General features: G+C 40.7%; 1 protein-coding gene across 2 annotated transcripts in view; it reads right to left on the reverse strand.

Annotated features, from left to right (window-relative positions):
• VSTM2A (V-set and transmembrane domain containing 2A) overlaps positions 1-18,895 on the reverse strand; it is a 210,955-nt gene extending 192,060 nt beyond the window's left edge. For both annotated transcript variants that reach the window (XM_049893245.1, XM_049893244.1), the window contains exons 1-4: positions 18,814-18,895; positions 16,838-17,004; positions 15,502-15,552; positions 11,819-12,158 (exon numbers count right to left, since the gene is read on the reverse strand). In XM_049893245.1, the coding sequence (XP_049749202.1) occupies positions 11,819-12,158; positions 15,502-15,552; positions 16,838-17,004; positions 18,814-18,889 (634 nt within the window). In that variant the 5' untranslated portion in view covers positions 18,890-18,895. The remainder of the gene's footprint in view (positions 1-11,818; positions 12,159-15,501; positions 15,553-16,837; positions 17,005-18,813) is intronic.
• Positions 18,896-20,079: the final 1,184 nt, after the last annotated feature.

Here is a 20,079-nt window from a genome sequence, read left to right on the forward strand (position 1 = left end):
CTGATCCAATACCTTGGTGGCTCAGTATTTAAGAGCTCAGCTGATAACCAAAAATGTTGGCAGTTCAAATTCACCAGCTGCACCTTGGAAACCCTAGAAGGGCAGTTCTACTGTGCCCTTAAAGCCTCTACAAATCGGAATTGATTCGACAGGAATGGGATTAAATACCATATAAATAAATTGGTACTACTGTTGTCATGGGTATGTAACGAAGGATGACCCAAGTGCCATTTTCCAATCCTCTGTGTCCATTAACACGTGTCATCTGGGGTGGTTTTCTTAAAAATTGGACAAATTACATAAAAAATCACCCATATTCTTAGCTATGGTATTATCTTCATAAATGTGTGCACTACGCATAGACCAAAACATCATTTGCAATCCCTGAACAAGTATTGAACTCTAATTACATGCCACATACAGAGATGGTTATACAATAAGGCCAAAAGTATCAGGTCACAAGACATACCTTCAAAACCCAGTAGTTTCAGAGAGTTTGAAATAGACTGAGTTTTTAAATTCTAGAGTTGTCTATATTTAGTGATTGAGGTTTTACACTTTGCTTCCTAAATGCAGCATTTTTCAATTTCATTATTTCTAATGCTGGCAGAAGTGAGGACATTGTAGCATGAGAGCCTATTTAATCAGAAACACTAAAATTGAAATATTTTGCAAATGGCTGAAGAAAATGCTACTAAGGATGTGTTTGTAAAATATCACATCCAAATTAAAAAAAAAAAAAAAGAATAACATTGATCTCAGAATAGAGCTCTCCATTGCACAGTGTTCCACACCTTTACATTTTGAAATTTGGTTGGATGCTTTATTGCTTTTTCATTGTTGTTAGTTGCTATCGAGTTGATCCCGACCTATGGCAACCCCACGTGTGCAGAGCAGACCTGTTCCACAGGGTTTTCAAGGCTGTGACCTTTTTTGGAAGTAGATTGCCAGATTTGCCTTCCGAGGCACCTCTGAGTAGCTTTAAACTGCCAGGCTTCCAGCTACCAGTCGAGCAATTGACCATTTTCACCACCCAGAGATTCTTGTCTTATTTATTATCATTTGAAATATTTATTTAAAAGATTATTTGAAATATTTAATCTTACTTGAAAATCAGCTGCATTATTTAGCCTTCATTAGGTTTATGTCTGTGCAGATAAGAAAATTATTTTATTTAATTCCCTCTCTCTTATGTTTCATTTCCCCAAGAGCTGCACGGCTTCATGGAATATGAAATTTGACCACCACTCCCAGCTTTCTCAATTAGCTTTAATATAAGCACAGAGAGCTTAATTTGTATTGGGCCTATTGATACATTTAGGACTACAAATTCACAAAAAAATGCTCTCTCATGCTTTTTTGAAGCAGTCATACTAAGTAAAATATAATTCTTATTTATAAATCTTCCCATGTATTGATTTCCCATGACACTTCCGATGACTGGGCTGTCACTCATCACTTTGAACTCTCCATGAGTTAGGGGCCACACAAATAATACAACTGGGAGGAAAAATGAACGCATGGCATTTTTTTCATGGATCTTATATGCAATTGATTCATTTAACCAATATACATTTATCAAGACCACATCCATTATGGTTAGAAAAACAAAAAAGAATAATCTGATGGTCAGATTCCACGGTCTACTCCCAAGAGAAATAAGATATAATGTTCTTGATTTAATTTCTGAGTAGACCACTTCCATTGCAGCACTTTGTATGTATACATATGCATACATGTAGATGAATATGTATGTATGTATATGTTTATGCATATGTAAGTGCATGCACATAAATATAAAAAAAGCACATAAATATATACATTCTTAATTTTGTCATGAATTTCCTAATCACTCAAAGGCATTAGTTCACTTAGCCTTTCTTTATTAGTGGAATATATTTTATATGTTTTCTGATTTATTTTCTTTCCCATCAGCTGTCTGCCTCTCATTGGCCTATTTTCAAATAATATTCATATTTTTTCTTATAACAAATGTGAATACATTATCATTGGTCAAATGCTACAAATAAAAATAAAATAATTAAATATTAAAAATCATCACTGCGACCTCTGATGTACATTTTTCATATATTTTCTTTGTGTCATCTTTCTATGCACATAATTACCTCAGATTGTATACATTGTGTTGCCGTCCTCGAGTCCATTCTGATTCATAGCCACCCTATAGTACAGAGTGGAACTGCCCCACAGGGTTTCCAAGGTGCGGCTGATGGATTTAAACTGCCGACCCTTTGTAGCTCTGCTATGGCTGCTAACCAAAGGGTCAGCAGTTTGAACCCGCCAGCCACTCCTTGGAAATCCCATGGGGCAACTCTGCACTGTCCTATAGGGTGGCCATGAATCAGAATCGACTTGATGGCAACGGGTTTTTTTGTCGTTGTTGTTTATACTATATTTTTTACTATAAAGCTTGGTCGTTTATATATTTTTTCACATTATATTTTGAACTGAGTCTTTTCTACTTAAACATTCTTGGAAAATATGATTCTAGAATCTGCTTACTAGTCATTGGATGATTTTTAACACACTTATTAGGTGATTACTCTTGGGCTTTTTGGTATTTCCAGTTATATGAAGAGCTCTGCTATAAACATCCCTGTTCATGGATCTGCCCCACTACTGATCTCCTTGGAATTTCCTCCCAGAAGTGCAGTGTCAGGGCCAAATAGGCTGCACAATCTAAAGCCCTGTGATTGATCTTCCCTTCCAAATTCCTTTCAGCGGGAAGTGCCAGTTCGCCGTGCAGCTGAGGCTAGAGCAGAATGTTTGATCCACTGCAGCCTTGCTGACACCTGTTGGTTTAAAAAATCTTTGCCAAGATAGTCTGTGTCAAGTTAAAAAAAAAAAAAAATGAGTAGGGATTTTTCCTGGGACTGCATCAAAACTATAAATACTTTTGAAAAACCTGACTATTCACAATACTGAGACTTGCCTTAAAAAAACAGAATGTCTATGCATCTATTCGAATCTAAAGTCTCTCAATCAAGTGTTCTAATGGTCTTCATATTTTTACCACTTATTTGTTATTGTCTTGAAAAGAAAAAATAACCTAGATCTTTTATACCTTCTTCTTCTTGCTACTACTGTGGATTACAACTTTTGCCCAAAATATTTTCTCTTTGTTATTTCTGCTATGTTGAGAGTTGATTTAAGTTTGTACCTTTATCCCAAATTTACCCATTTTACATGATCACGTTTGATATATCTAAGCAATTTAAGCAAATTACATTACCATAAAACCAAACAACAACAAAAGCTCGGCAGTTTAAATGCTCCTTGGGAACCTCATGGAGCAGTTCTACTGTGTCCTATAGGGTTGTTATCAGTGGGAATTGACTCAACAGCAATGGGTTTGGGCTTTTGGTTTCTCAGTTTTATAAATAAAGACTCAGGTTCACAGAAATTTTGTGAGCAATTCACTTAAGGTGATTAGTTAGTAGATGGTGAATGTACGGCACAAATCTGAATCTAACTGCTACCACTAACCATGCCATTTTTATTGCACGTTGCTGTTCCCATTTTATTTTCTCCTCTTTTTAAAGCTTTTAACACTTGTTTATGCTTGCAGCTGTATTTTTAATCATTTTATAATTTTAAGAATTCGGAAGGTCTTTCCTGAAAGCTTGAATTTAATTAATACAGAATCTTGTATGTGGTTTCTAAATACATATTATTTATTAAGCTCATACAGCTAAACTTAAAAAGCCTTTGGAATTTTATTGTATTTTGCAATAAGGAATTAGTTACAACCTTGGACAGGACAGCTGGTGGGTAATATGGAACAGCTAAATGGAGGAAATATTATCATCAATTAATGGTGCTATAACACAGGGGGAAAAAAAGAGAAGGAAAGCTCTGAAATTATAAACACACACCAGGAATAAAGGCTCAGTCTTCCTTCTTTCACTCATCACCTGCACACACTCAATCAAAAAATATTGGCCTAGTAGAACCAAAAAGAAAAAAAAACATTAAACCTGTTGTTGTCAAGTCGATTCCAACTTGTAGCGACCCTATAGGACTGAGTAGAACTGCCCCATAGAGTTTCCAAGTAGCCACTGGTGGATTTGAACTTCCCATCTTTTGGTTAGCATCTGAGCCTTTAACCACAGTGCCACAAGGGCTCTAGTAGAAACAGGTAGTCTAGATAATTTACTGTTATCGTCCATTGCTGATAACGACAATAAAATTTAAGCACATGTAATAATATTCATACCAGTGCAACTAATAATTACCATTTATTGAAGTTCCTGGGTGGTGTAAACAGCACGCTCTGCTGCTAACCCAAAGGTTAGGGGTTTAAGTCCACCCAGACGAACCTCAGAAGAAAGCCCTGCTGATCTAGTTCCACTGAAAATCAGACACTGAAAACCCTGTGGTCACAGCTCTACTCTGACACACATGGGGTTGCCATGAGTCAGAATTGACTCCAGGCAACTTTTTTTTTTTTAAGTGCTAAACTCTATATGTATATAATTCATGTAATCCTTAAAACTCTTTCAGGATTGTACTCTAGTTCCCATTTAACAAATGCAGAAACTGAGCTACACAGCTATTATGGAGAAAAGATGTGAACCCAAGTCTGCTTTCTTAACCCCTGTGCACTACTGTCTCTCGTGGTGAACAACCAGGGCCAGATGCAAAAGGTCAGAGCAACACCCTGCCAGTTCATTTCTATCCCTTCTACAGCTGAAGCGAATGCAATGGTGAGAGGGTATAGGTGGTGGTCTACTTTGATTCTTTCCAGCAACCTCTTCAGTGGCTGATTCAGTAGGTGAGACTTGACCATTTGACCACCTATCCAGGCAGCTGCTCCTATGACAGCCTTCTGAAATCAGAAGTACCATGAAATAATTTAAGACAAGAGCTCGAAACACTGGAAAAATTGGCTCAATTATAAAGGCCCTGGTAGTCACAAGTGAATCCTAACGTGGCCAGCCATGAATTGAAAAGCACAACCAGTCCACAGCTAATCACCTGGGTCTTGGTTTTTTATGCCCAGGTAGTTACTGAATTTCAATGAGTAAAGTTAAATATGGTTTGCAAGGGAATTTAATCAGTATAGACTCTTCTTAATCTGCCTAATTCCAGTCTAAACATATCTCTCAAAGATTCCTTGGCCTATATTATCCAAATCATCACCTCCAATCTATTTTTCATCTTATTCATAGATACTTGATTTACATAGTAGCCATTTATCTGATAGAATTACAATGATTAAATTAATGTAGCCTGTGTAAGCAGCCAAGTTGGATCGTTTAAACCAAAATCAACATTAAGGTCTGAACTATATAAGGTCGGCTCTGTACCTCAATGCAGCATACCACTTACTCATCCATTAAATCAGGAACAGAGTTTCCCTGTAAGACCCACAGCCTAGATCCATGGAAACCCCTCATTTGCCTCCTCCCATCAGCTCTGAAATTCTGTTTTAAGATCATTCCTGCTAAATCTGGCCACTTTTGGAAAGCTGCCATGTTTACCAGCAGCAGAGAGGCATCAGTGAGCTCTTGGCTTCTAGCAGCTGTAGCCCCAGCTGCCTCTCAACGCTCAGGTTCACATCATGGTGAAAACACAATAATCATACTTCGGAGCTCAGAGAATCAGCGTTCCTGCTGAGGGACTACAGACTCCACACATGGAAACATAACTACAACCTTAACCATGGCCACTTGTCTTACAAATACCAGCTGTTGACCACAGTAGTGAAGAGCACAGCTTAACAAAAGTCCTTCCCAATACTGGAAAAATAATAGCGAAAGAACAGAATCTCTAAAAAAAAGTATTTTGCTGCATGCCACACACATATACAACACATACGTACATATAAATATATATGCATACATAATACGTAGTAAATTATATTTTTTCTCACCTATAAAAACATTTTAAAGCTAATAATTCTCATTTACTGTACATAAAAATGTTTGTTTCTGGTTCTATACTCAGAGACTGTGACTCAGAAGGTGCCGGGTGGAGTCCTGGAATATAAATTGTTACAAGCATCCTGATGAGTCTGGCATTAGTAGTCTGCATGGCATACTTTGAGAAACATTGTTTAGGAGCCTTCATCAGTTTTGAAATACTGGCAAAATGATTCATTTATGAAAACAAAATTATGAGAAAAAAAGATAAAAACAAAAAATAATTTCCCTCTCTTTTCCTTCCTCCCCCAAACATTACTGAGTTTCACTGTGTTCTAAGCACTTAGCTAGACTCAGAGAGAAGGAAATACAAGTTGTAATATTTGTAGCCAAGGAGATACAGTTAAGGTGACCAACTGTCTTCGTTTACCTGAGACTGAGGTGTTTCCTAGGAAGTGAGAATTCTAAAACCCAAAAAGTCCTGGGAAAAGCTACCAGAAGAAAGCAAAATAAGGGCTTTCAAGTAAATGTAAACAAAACCCAATGGAGAACTGGATGAGGAAACAACCAGTTCTGACTAAGACAATAGAAGAAAGCTTTTTTTTTTTTAGAAAATAATTATGCATTTGAATAGGAATTCAGCAAATGGGGAAAGACCCAGACAAACAAAGAGCATTTACAAAGTCATAGATGGAAGAAAGTATCTGAAACCTATCTGAGTGATTCAGAAACACCAAGCAGGAAGATGAGGGTGAGGATTAGGAACTCAGGAAGAAGGGGTAGAAATTAGACCAAAAAATTGCTGTGATCTGTTCCTTGCATTAGAATTGAAAGGAGATAGGGAACCTGTTAGGAGAGTTTGGAATAGATGAGGAAAGTGAAGAGAATGTTGAGAATGAAGCCAATATTGGCGGAACCAAACAGATGCAGAGTTTTTCCAGGATATTCTGGAGAGACAATCAGTAGGACTGAATGACTAATTCAGTGTGGCAACTGACAGAGAAGGAGCTAAGAGCATGTTCATGGTATCTTCAAGATCTGCAGTCATGATGCTGTTATTAAAAGAGTTTGAGAATACAGAAGGAAGAATATTTCTTTTTGGTGAGAAAGTTAACAGATTCAATTTTGAATATTTAGGTTTTGGGTGCCTGATCTGGCTATCTGTTGTTGTTTTGGGTATTGGGAAGTCAACCCCATGTGATAGAATAGAATGGCCCCATCAGGTTTTCTAGGCTGTCATGTTTATGGAAGCATATTGCCATATCTTTCTCCCTTGGAGCTGCTGGGTGGGTTCAAAATGCCAACATTACAGTTAGCAGCTGAGAGCTTAACTGTTGTACCACCAGGGCTCCTTGGGTATCTACTACTGTATAACAAAGTATCCCAAAATGTAATGTTTTAAAACAACAATTTATTGTTATATCTTACAGTTCTGTGTGTTGGTTGGGCTCAGCTGGGTGTGCTTGTTTGCAAGCTCTCAGGCTGGAAGTAGCCTGGATATCCAAGATGGCTTCTTCATGCAAATGTCTAGTGCCCCATTTGAGCCTCGCTCAATAAGATGGTCTCAAGGCAGTCACATTTTTATATGGTGGCTGACCACCAAGGTACAGCAACGGAAGTTGCTAGTCCTCTGAAATGCTAGGTCTGGAATTGGCATATCATTGCTTCTGTCAGAGTGATTCTCTTTTGGTCAGAGTGATCAAAGGCCAACACAGGTTCAAGGGGAGGAAAAATAGACTCCACATATCAACTGGCAGAGTGAAGACAAATGTGCTGCCATATTTAATCTGTCACGATGCTTATGGGATGTAGATGTAGAGATGTTTTGGAGATAATAATGAACCCTGGCTTGGATTTCCATAATGAAATCAGAGTTAGAAATGTGAATGGGGAAGTTTTCCACAGAAATGTTAACAGTAAAAAGGATGGAAATGTATGACATCAGGGAGTTGAAAATAGGAAAAAGAACTACATCGAAGAGAGGAATTTAGGAGGAGAAGCCAATGAAGGAGAGAGAAGGATGCTAATAAACAATAAATAAGGGACTGAACCTGAAAAGACAAGAGAGGTAAGTCAGGAAGGAGGAGTGATCAGCGGATAAATGCTGCAGAGAAACTGAGAAGATGAGGTACAAGAGGATGCTGAAACTGGGGGCATAGTAGAAACCAGTGACTTGCAAAAGATCATTTTCAGTAATCTAGAGAAAGAAGGATTTCAAGGGGTTGAGGTGTATGGAAGGAGAGACAACTAGCCTACAAAGCCTGGCCAGAGATAGTGGCTGGCAGCAGTGGTGTATACCCTCCTGACAAATTGGGCTCTGAAACGATGGGGAGAGCTGGAGCAGGAAGCCGCATGCATAGTTTTGTTTGCCTGTTTGTTAAAGCATGCTTGTAAGGGGGGTTGGTGGTGGGAAAGGAGAGACTGAAGACGGAAGAACATTAAAAGGACAGATAGAGGTGATATATGGAGATGTTTGGCTTCTGAAAATGAGATGGGAGGAAACACATAGAGAGTGGTTTAGCATATTGAGATGTTTGAGGATGCATTAAGAGGGAGTGGAAGGAAGTCTCTGTCTCTTCTCTTTGTGAAGAAGGGACTAAACCACTTCACCCTGGTAGAGAGCCTGTGGTTTCCTGCGTCCAGCTCTACATGGTGTCATTCTCCTCTGTGAAAGATTTTTCTTCCCATCTTTGCTTATACAATGTCTCCCTGTCTTCCCAGTCCCTTCTTTCAGGATGTCCTCCATGGGTCCTCCAGCTAGATAATTTTCCCTTCTCAGAACCCTTTTAGAACATTTCATAAACTTCTAACTCTGTGTATTGCTTTTCCCATCTATAATATTCATTGGCATTTTCTCTCCTTTTCTAAGCTTCTAGTAAATTGAGCAAAAAAAAAAAAAAAAAAGAGTTTTGATGGGAATAATGAATAATGCTGGTCTTGGATACATAAAATTAGAAAGGCTTAAAAAGAATAAGTGACAAGAAACTCTTACAGGACTGCAAAATCCATATTTACCTATTGCTTTATCAATTTTCTTCATTACTTTGGTTGTAATTACTGACTGTAGGTAGAATCGGAATAATTAAAAAAAAAGATGTCATAAAGATAAAAAAAATTTCAGGGCACAGTAACATGCTCACTAACTTAGTCAACTAAATCAAAGGCTTTGAGGAAAATAAAAGGCAAAGTAGACAAGCCTTTGGTAACACAGGTTGCTACTACAGTGTCATGTATTCTGTGGCTAACCGTGTGTCCCTGTATCAAATGCCACACAGATAAAAGATTAGCAGAGCTCTTGGCCTGTGAAACCAAGATTTTAATTTTCATGTCCTCACTATGTCTTGGTTTTGATGGGATAAGAAGAAAACAATGCATGATAAATACAATTTATGAGTATTTTCTCAAGACCTAAAATATAAACTCCTTCTGCGTTTTCCATTTTTGTATCAATGTGCCTGGCATATGAACTACTGGAAGGGATGGAGTGGTGAATAAATGAATGAATGAATGAAGCATAGGCGTTGAAATAAGCTTTATTTGAAGATAACCTGAAAAATTATAGAGCAAGACTAGAAATTAGGATGTGGGCATTACAGTGAATATGGTATGTAAATATCCATCCCAGACAGTGTATTAGATACAATAATTGTGCAAGCACAGAAACTTACACATGAATCAAGTAGTGAGGTAAATAAAATACTGTGGGCCTCCCCAGGTTCCAAGCTAGAAGTTAGAAAATATTCAAAGTACATAAGATGTTTTCCAGTATTCACTGGCAGAAAAAAATAGAAATTAAATACTTTGAGACATTTTGAATTAATTTTTCTATAAGCAGATTATTTTTAGTAAAAAAGGATTTTAATGAATATAGGCTTCCATGAGTCAGCATTCCTTCTCTTCTTTCACCCTTACACCAGAAAAAAATAATTTTATACCTAAGAGCCAGGGGGATATCGGTGGGAGGAGGCGGGTGGTAGTGAAAAATGGGCAATGATTTTTACTTGAAGCTGTTAGAAGATACCAGGGGTTTACCATTTTGCTCCAATAACAACACTTTGACAAATATACTAACTTTACAGGGTGCATTATTTAATCCAGAAGGTAAAGAAAAAAAATCTAAACATAGAACGTTTCACTTTCTACTTAGAATCCCTCATTCGGACAAGGCACATAGTCTGATTTTATTTCACAGAATGGATTTATGATATCTAGCTTGGATTCTAAGCAGGTTAATAATTTCACTTTCCATGACTGGGGGTTCTCACTAATTAGGTCGTAAATTTTCTGCAGAGGTTAATCTGTAATTTTGCATGTAGTATCTAGCATGAAGGCGCCCTGGAGGAGCAGTGGTTAAAGCGCTTGGCTGGTAATCAAAAGGTTAGCACTTTGAACTCACCAGCAGCTCCACGGCAGAAAGATGTGGCAGTCTGCTTCTGCAGATTTACAGCCTTGGAAACCCATTGAGGCAGCTCTACTCTGTCCTACAGAGTCGCAATGAGACAGAATCAACTCGAAGGCAATGGGATTGGTTTGGTTTGGGATCTAGCATGAAGGGGGAGAAAGGACAATGCCTTCAAAGAAATTAAGTCTGTCAAATAATGGTTACCAAAATTATAATTAAGGTATTAACATATTTATTTACTCCGGATATGCTGGTTTTGTCCTTTAATTTGGGAAACAAAAGATACGGTAAAGAGGACCATAGGAGAAAACTATCAAAACTGGGCTTCGGAGAGGCTTCAGAGAGGCATCTCCTCATCACACTCTCAGACTGATATAACCAGGGCAAGTAGGGACAGTTGCCTACCTACACTTAAAGGACAGTGAAAACTCAGAGGGACCCCCAAACCAAAGGTCTACAAATCACATTCCTAAACACATGAAGTATTAAGGAGAAAACCTAGGTTGACACACATTATTTTAAAAACATTTTTCATGAGGAAGGACTTAAAGATATATATCTCACTCAGAAATCATCCTCATAAAGTGACTAGATTTTTAATGTCCAAAGACGCCTTGAATAATAGCAGTATCATTTTCTATTGCCAATAGTGATATCAGTAACCCTTCAGTGATAAACTATAAAGGGAAAAACTCAAAGAAAGATAAATGTCATATTTTGTGCTCCTTACGTCCTGCTACATTACGTCAAGTGCTTGGAAAAACAACACAGATTGGCCAGGAGATTGCGTAGGATATTGCTTATTCCAAGAAGACATTTATCGCGCATCAAGGTTAGAATTTCAGTGAGTTTCCATTGGCTGAATGACTGCATAAATTAATGCTATTCAGAACAGCTTTAACTTGCACAGCTGACTTAGGAAATGTGTGACTAAGCTCCTAAATTGGCATCCACGGCACATGGACAGGAGTTGTCTTATCACTGCACCACTTAATGCCTTTTATCCCCCCTCACTTTCTCCCATTATAATCATCACATGCAGCTGAAGTTTCTCCTTCAAAATCAAAAGCCCTTGTAGAATAGTCCTGGGAAAGCTATGGGTCACTGAAAATGTGGATGGTATGGCGTGCTTCTCGCATTTGCATTTTGATTAAGTGGAAGTCTCTTAGTTTGGGTCATTATCAATACATAAATCTGTAGAGAAAATGAACATGCATTTATAATGTAAGCAACATTACATGATTTATTGTTCTTATAATGTGTAAATACAGGGGGGAAAAAAAGAAGAAGAAGAAGAGTCCAGCTCTTAAATCCCCTGGGCCTGAAGCACTGCCAATGACAAATGTGGCAAGCTCACATCCTCTGTGAAGGCCAGCCTCAGGCTCACAATGTCGCATCGCTCATTATGGCAACTGCCCTAGGTCTCCAATTGTAAAAACTGTCATATATAAATCTATCTACTCTGCTGGACTGATCTTCCTGTGGAGGGTTTGTGAGTGTAAAATGAAAGGCTCAAAATGGGTTTCCATACCTGATTGTGGACTTTGTTTGGGGATTTTGGCTACCGCTTGAGGGCTGGAGGTGGGGTGCACACGCTGCTGGTTGGCAGAGCTGTGAATGCTGCTGGGAACAGCCGAGGAGACATTCTTGCGAGGCTTCATGTCTTGCAGCCACATGGGCGAGGCTTCGAAAGCCTGCATCCTCCGAGCGTGGCTGTTGGCGTTGACTTTCAAGTAGGCCTGGGCCTTGTGTTCCTGAAGCTCTCCATAATTGGCATCGGTCACCCTGCACTCATATAAGCCTTCATCCTTTTTCCTCACTTTGGAAATCTGAAGCTTGTGAGAGATGTCATTGCCTTGGACTTTCACTGTCTGAAAAATTGCGGGTAAAAAAAAAAAAGCGCTACATCAAATGGTTTTGCTCACATTCTTTGTGGGGAGCTTGCTATTCTCTGAAAACTAAGGTCTTATTTGTCTCACAGGTCCCTAGGTGGTGCAAATGCTTTGCACTTGACTACTAACTTAAAGGCTGGCAATTTGAACTCACCCTGGTGATTCAAATCGCCTGGTGATTCTGCTTCTGTTAACATTGCAGTCAAGGAAACCCTATGGAGCAGCTCTCCTCAGTAACACGTGGGACAATAGGTTGGGCTTGATTTTGAATGGCCTCACAGCCACAATCAAGGGGCTTTTTATTTTCTCAACAGTAACATCTGAAGGTCTTATTTATCCTACTCCACTAACAACTGGGTTCACAGAATCATGGGATCATGAGTTTAAACCAGCCCGTCCCAGATTCAGTTAGCCATGTGATTCCCATTCCCCAGGTTCCAGTAGCAGCTCTGTCATTTTCTAATCATGGGACCAATCTCTGTCTAGTTAGCTCAGCTGAATGAAGCACAAACTAGGTAAGAGCAAGTCTGTAGCTTGTGTCACATCTTTTCTTCACTGTGGGCTGCATACTAAGCCCTTCAACTCTGAGAGATCACAATACTATTTTGTTTGTCACAACAGAGTCCAGGTGAGGATGCACCCTTATCCACACATTGGGATGACTCCTAAAGGCACTGACAAAATAGCCTTGGGTATTAGAGATTTTTCTTCTCAACATTTTTGGTGCATTCTTGCCAATAATCATGGAGCGGCAGGATTAATGTCACTTGAAGTCTATGGCTGAGACTATACATCCCCAAGGTTGGCAATTCGAGTCCACCAGCCATTCCTTGGTAACCCTATGGGGCAGTTCTACTTCTACCCGTAGGGTCGCTATGAGTCCAAATTGACTCAATGGCAACAGGTGTGGGTGTGTGCCATCATAGCGACTTTATAGTACTATAACTCAGGATGCCATCGATTAAACAGAAGTACGGTTTGCAAAATTGGAATTTACTCTCTTACTTCTTCTAATAATCTTTATTCCACATTAATAGTGAAATATATATTCAGTTAATTTTTATCAGAAGAGTTAGATTTGATATATATCATATATTATTCATGATTGACAGATTAGTGGATTTTATAAGATGCAGAATTTAATAATTTAAATAATTTTGAAAGATAGAGAAAAGAGGCAAAGAAGTTAGACATTTGTTTATTTTGCTACTGGCCATCACACTTTCAAATGGATAGGAAAACTTGGGAAATGTTCATCTGTTTTTTACGTGTAGAGATTTATATACAAATAAATAGTTTTCAATGTTTGGACAATAACCACGAGTAGGTATTTATATAAATGCAAAATTACATATAACTCCTACTACAAAAATAATGGAAATTAGTGGTTTCAAGTATATTCTCAGTGGAATCTCCTAATAAAGTTTGAGGCAGCCAAAGTATTTATATTATTAATATCCCGTTTTAAAGTTGAGTAAAATGAGGCTTAGGGGGTTTGATTCTGTAATTCTCAACATCAGCTGCACATTAGAATCACCCAGGGAGCTTTTAAAAAATGCTTTCACTTGGGTTAATGCAAAACTATTAAGTCTGCATCTCTAGGGGGTGGAGCCAGAATCTGTAGCTTATAAAAGCTCTCCAGGGAATTTTAAGTTAATAACCGGGGCTTTAGGAGATAAGTTCAAGGTCACATCATGGGTAAAGTGGGAACTACTTTCCACCTAAATCTGTGTCTAGAACTCTTTTCAATTCACCAGATTTTATGAAGTATTGGCCTATATCATACTGTCAACAGTCGTGTGTATGGTTATGTATGTGATTATGTATCTGTATCTATGCGCCTTTAGGACAGAGTGTGTGAGGCTATTTTTTTGTTATTGGTCTTTGGGAAATATGGGTATAAGTAAAGGGTGAAAGACGAGTAGTCGACCCCCAATCTCTCCAATTATACATATGAAAAATGAAATACTCAAGAAAAACTTAATCTTCACAATTGATCTTACCAGTAATGCTTTTCCGGCATTGTATAAACACAACAGTTTCTGTCATACCAGAATAAATGAAATTGAAGAATTCTAGAAAATCGCTGCATTTATGAATATAAACTGGAGCTTCAGTTTTATAATATCGTATTGCATTTGATATTTTCTTCCATGTTGAGATTATGCATTTAGATTATAGAACTTGATTCTATTAGTACAATACATGTTTACACTTTGAGGTATGCTGTAACCCCAATCTTATGCCATTGTATGAATTGTAACAGCTTCAAAATAAATTTCAGTTTTTAAGTGCATACGCTTGGTTATTAAACCAAAAGCCCATTGCTGTTGAGTCCATTCCAACTCATAGCCACCCCGCAGGACAGAGTAGAACTGTCTACCATAGAGTTTCCAAGGAGCTACTGCTGGATTCAAACTGCCGACCTTTTGATTAGCAGCCATAGCATCTAACCATCACACCACCAGGGTTTCTGCTAGGTTATTAGGTTCCTAAAAAAGAATATATTCATGCTTAGCATATTTCTCCTTTCTTATTGTAAAACTATTGCATTTTTAGTAATGAGAACTTGTTTACTCTTCATTCATAAGTTATGCAGTTTTATTAATATAGTGATTTCTATGTGGCTTCATTTGAAGCATAGTAAAAAAAATAAGATTTTCATTTTTTTAAATAACACACTAAATTATAAAAATAATGACCTGTACGGTAGAAACACGTCTCTGCATTTTTAATAGGTCAACCTCCTCCAATTATGTTTTTCATATTTGTACTGATATATGATTTTGAACCGTGGAATGAGAAATACATAGCATATCTTTTATTGGGATTATGAATGACATTCTAAAGTGAGTTTTTTTTAGAACATTAACATCCTATCAGATGTTTTAACTCTTTCTGCCTAGGAAGATTTGTGGATGTTAATATTTTAGTTCCCACTAAAGAATAATTGTTTCTGTAACATTGAATGGATATTAGTATTGCAGACCTTTACTCTTACAATTATATAACTGTTACAAAGATCGAGGGAAGAAAAGTGTCACACAGCCTCTTTGGATGCAAAATGATTCCCTAGCTCACTGGTTAAATATTTATATGATTAAAATCTAAATTTGTTTCAATTTTTCTGTAACCAGTGAGGTAAGACAAAGTCTGGCTCTCATCCTAGGTTTGCAAAATTGCCTTTCTCAGAGACAAAAAAGTAGGGATAACTGAAAAAAATTTTGAAAATCTAGAATTCTTGAACTAATCTCCACCTTGGGCCGGCCTGGCAGCTGACTAAGGCATGCGCCCCCTGTCGCCTGTCCCTGTGACTACTCACACTGATCTTGGTCCCGTCGTTGTCTGGATCTCTCTCGGGTAAGAGCTCCACCTGTGGGAGAAAGACATAAACACTCAAGCCAGACTCGGGCCCCCTTTCCCGGACCATCCGAGTTCTGACCCAGGAGTACAGCGTGCTAGGTCGTGCCGACTCTATCTTTCGAGAACAATGTCTTTGCGGTTTTTGAAACATTTTAATTGAGGCAATTTAGAAAAGAGAAAGATGAGGGACCCCTGCCCCATCCGTGTGCAGTTCCTGATCTAGAAACTCCACTGCCTGTCTCGAAAGGCAGCCTCTGTAGGCGGCAGATCCCTCGTGTGGCGAGCTGGTGGAAGTCACCACCGCGCTCGGAGTTCGCGGCCGCCACCAGCGCGCGCGGAGCCTGCGCCAGGGGCCGAGCGCACCTCGGATCTGCCTCGCCTTGGGATAGCGTAGGGCAGGCGGTCCCAGGAGGAGTAAGGAAGGAAGGCTGGGTGAGCCGGGGCGTGCGAGTGGGTGGGCGAGTTCCGGGCGGCTCCCAGCTGCCTTCTCCCCGAGGGTGTCCTCTACTGGGTTTCTTTTTCTCGCCCAGACAGGTCCGCAGCCTCTCTCGCTTATCTGCCTTCCCAACTGCTTAGACCCTCTTTTCATCTCTTCCGCTCTTCACTTCCCTTTTCTTCTTCCCCTCCTTTCTCCCCCCCACCCCCACTCTCTTTCTCCGGCTCTTCCACCCTCTTCCCCTTCTCTCCACTCTCCTTCCCTGACTCTTTCCTTCTGTCTCCCCTCCTTGCCTCCGTTTTCTCTCCTCCCTCCTCCTTCCCCATGTCCTCTCTCTCCCCTCTTCTCCTCTCCCCTCCTCACCTCTCCCCTCGTCTCTCCCCTCTTTCCTCCCCTCTCCCTCCCCCTCCTCTCCCCTCTCGCTTCCTCTCCCGCCCTCCTCTCCCACCAGTCTCTTCTCTGTTAAAAGCAGACGGACGAGAGGATCTAGTCGATAGAGGGGAATGGAGGCCCCGACCCAATGTTTCCCCTGCGCCACCCCACCCTTCCAGAAAGGTGGCAGTGAGTCCCCTGGGATGTATCAGCATGGTCGTGTCCTCCTGCACATCTTAATAATCGTCAATACCAAGAGGAGGAGGGTCTTCCCAGTTTTAGACTTTCTCCTTGGCTTTACCCAATGTCACCGGGACAAATTTCGTCTCCCTGCCATCCCTGGACGTCGCTCAACCCGAAAAGGCCGGGTTGGTGCAGGGGGCGCCCAGACACCATTTTGGACCCCGACCCTGGTTGGACAGCCAGAGGACTAGGGGAGTGAGTGGGGCAGTAGTAAGGGGTGTTGCGGGCCATGCGACTCCACTACCTGCGCGCCGGCCACCTCAGCCCCCGCCTCCAGGTCCTCGGGCCCCCGCAGGAACCACCACTGGATCTCCAGGTACACTGAGGCAGAGCCGCTCTGGAAAGCGCAGGACATCTCCACATTCTGCCCCTCGATTGCCGTCACATTCCGTGGAAACTCTGTGAATTTTGCTGCAAAAGAGAAACGCATCCTTTTGGAATATCTACATCATTCTTGCCAACGTCTCTTTCTTTGAGAGCTCCCTGAAAAAAAATTTTTTTTGGACTGAAAACCAAGCACAACAAAAACCCCTCTATGACATCTCCGACTTTGCCTGGCACCCCAACCCCTTTTCCTTTGCTGGTCTTATTTTTGGTATGGTGCCTGAATCACTTGGTTGCTGATCAAGTCCAGGGAATGGAAAGGTTAAGGAGCTTGCCAATAACACCCTCTCTGTTAGCCAAACCGCTCACAGTTAGATCCAAACACCTTTTGTCAGACTGCAGTATTCCCTAAAACTTAACTGAAGGGTTCAGTGCAGTAGAATTTAGGCATCTGTCGACTTGATATATGAGGAGAGCCTCTAGCCTCTAAATTTCAGAACAAGCTATGACTAACTGGTTGTTTCATGTAATAGAGAGTGGATCATGACTATATGTCAAAATGCACATTCCTGATACAGCAAAAACAGTTATTAACAGTTGCGATTTGAAGCCTATAGCAGTGAAACAACTTGGACACTTTCTAAACTGTGCATATTTCTCTCTCTCCAAATTAACCTTCATATTTGTTTCCATCAAGCCATGTATCTTAAACTGTAACAGCCTCACATCAGGTCTAGTACAGATTGTACATTATTTTGAAGTCGCTACAGCTTTTTTCCCTCCCCTCAGTTTTTCATTAGCAACCTGGCCACTTCTGGTTTGCCAGATTTCATGGCAGCATGGTGAAACTTACAAAAATATTTCAATCCTCCTGAAGACTTTGTTTTAACATGGATTGCTTTGAATGGTAGTTCTTATCTTGTCTAAGGGACACTTTACAAAGAGCTGACAATTCCCTAAAAGTAGTCTTAGAATGGCTTGTGGCTGAGGGGAACGCACAGCTACAATACACACTCATGAAGAGGAGGATTGAGGGGACTGCAGGGCCGATTTAGGGTGAATGCACTTTCCCCCCACTTTTTAAAGAGAGACACCATTAGTGCCTCTTTCTATAATTTCACGAAATCCTAAAATGATCTCTATAGCAAAAGAGCTGTATTTTTGCTTTAAAGGGGATGGGAGATGATGTTGAGAAGACATTCAAATCTGAAAAGGACTTTTCTGTTCAGGCTGGAAGGGATTATGGCATTTCTGCTTGCAGAGGTGATGCAGTCTTCTGGCAGTCGCAAAGGGATCTGTTCATGGTACTGAAATGATCACTGCAGCCTGTGAAGTCCTAACAACTGGATTCAGCAGGGTGGCTGCTGCTTGTAATGCCAGTCCTGCTTTTTTTATGGGTCCTCAGAAGAGCCTGTCCTTTGATAAACACACATGCAAACAAAGTCATACGGACCCAGAAACGGGAAACTCTAAACCCATTCTGCCTACATGGAGAAGGACTGGCAAAGGAGAGTGCCCCAGCCCCAGCTATCTGTTTGTTTGTGATAATTATGTACGCATGAGTGGTTACCCTGTGCATACACCGAGGTAGAAGGCGCGCACACACACACACACACACACACACAAGCACACAGAACCCCGTGCCCCATTTGTGCTCACCCAGAAATCTGCCCCATTATCAGCCACCAACTCGGTTTGTATCAAACCCAGCTTGCCTAACATTTAATAAACTTTGAAGAAAAATGCCAAACAGAACACTCTCCATACAACCTAAACCCAATGTTACTTGCTAGGAATCTCACTACATCTTCCTGGCGATTCTTTGAATGTAGAGAACACACACACACACACACACACACCATGCAAATGTCTATTTGCCAATGAGCACAGACTTACCTTGGGAAGAAAGCCCTTGTACATATAAAACAGAAAAGAAAACAAATCCAACAAACGCCAAAAAGATCCCCATCATTCCAAAAGTGGGGGGGTCACATCAGTGTAGCCAGCAACCAAAAAGCCCTAAAAGAAAGGCGTGGAGATGTATCAGAAGGCTCTGTCTCAGAGCTCTGGGCGCGACACTGCCAACATCCTGCTGCTCACTCCGCGAGGACTGGCTTTGGGGAGAGGGAATTGCAATTCGCGAAGGTTAAAACCAGCTGGCTCGGATTCCGGGAGGCTTCCAGTCCAGACCCAAGCTTGACACGCTGGAAGTATTTCCGCTGCTTCGCTCCCTGCTATCAGCTACCTGGTAGCTCGTCCAACGTCAGCCCGCTGCTCCGGCTTGCGTGATCACTGCCCTCCCTGAACACCCAGCCAGCTCGGGAAGTGGGGAGTGGGCAAGTGGGGCGGGCTAGAGGACTTCACAGGGCTCGCAGCGCCGCAACTTTTCCCTCTAATGGCTGCGATGATGCTTTTAACCCTCTGCGCGCTGGACAGCTCCCCACCTGCGGGGAACTCGGCCAGGCAGCCCACAGAAGAGAGAGGGCTTGGCGGCTCCGACTAGGTTTTCCTTCTGGAGCGCAGGAGAATTTATTTATTTATTTTTCGATTTGCCACCGCCTCCCCCGGTTCCCCCCGCCCCAACCTCTTGGACTGAATCGTTCTTGCCTCGGCGGTGCTTAAGAGGACAATACAGTTGTACGATGGCATTGTGTGCTGGGGGCTAGGAGCTACAGATTTCTGGAGAAAGTTGGGGCATTGCTGAAGAGGAGAGGAGGAATGAGATGGAATGAAAGAGACTGCTTTGGGGCGATGAAAACAGCCATTTGAGGGAAATGTCGCTTAACTAGTTATTAACTGCTGTAACTAGAAGGATCACATGCTATTATTTCCCACGAATTTATTGCTGCACACCCTCCAGGGGAAGAGAAGAAGCAGCGCATGCAGGCACCATGTCACTGTAGCTGACAAATGGAAAAGAGAAAAAGTACAAAAAGTCACGTATTGAGAGAATTTTCCAGAAAAAAAGCCCACCGTACTGTTTCCTTTTTTTTTTTTTTTTAAATCCATGCACCCCTTAATCTTCCCTGCCTCCATCCCACATGTATTTTGGAAGTAGAGGAGGGGGTTTTAAATACCATCAAGGTTTTCATTATATGATTTGTTTTTGTTTTGTTTATTTGCATAACTAATGATTATGTAATATATCCTGGGATCATATGA

Source organism: Elephas maximus, chromosome 8, assembly GCF_024166365.1.
Source record: "Elephas maximus indicus isolate mEleMax1 chromosome 8, mEleMax1 primary haplotype, whole genome shotgun sequence".
NCBI lineage: Eukaryota > Metazoa > Chordata > Mammalia > Proboscidea > Elephantidae > Elephas > Elephas maximus.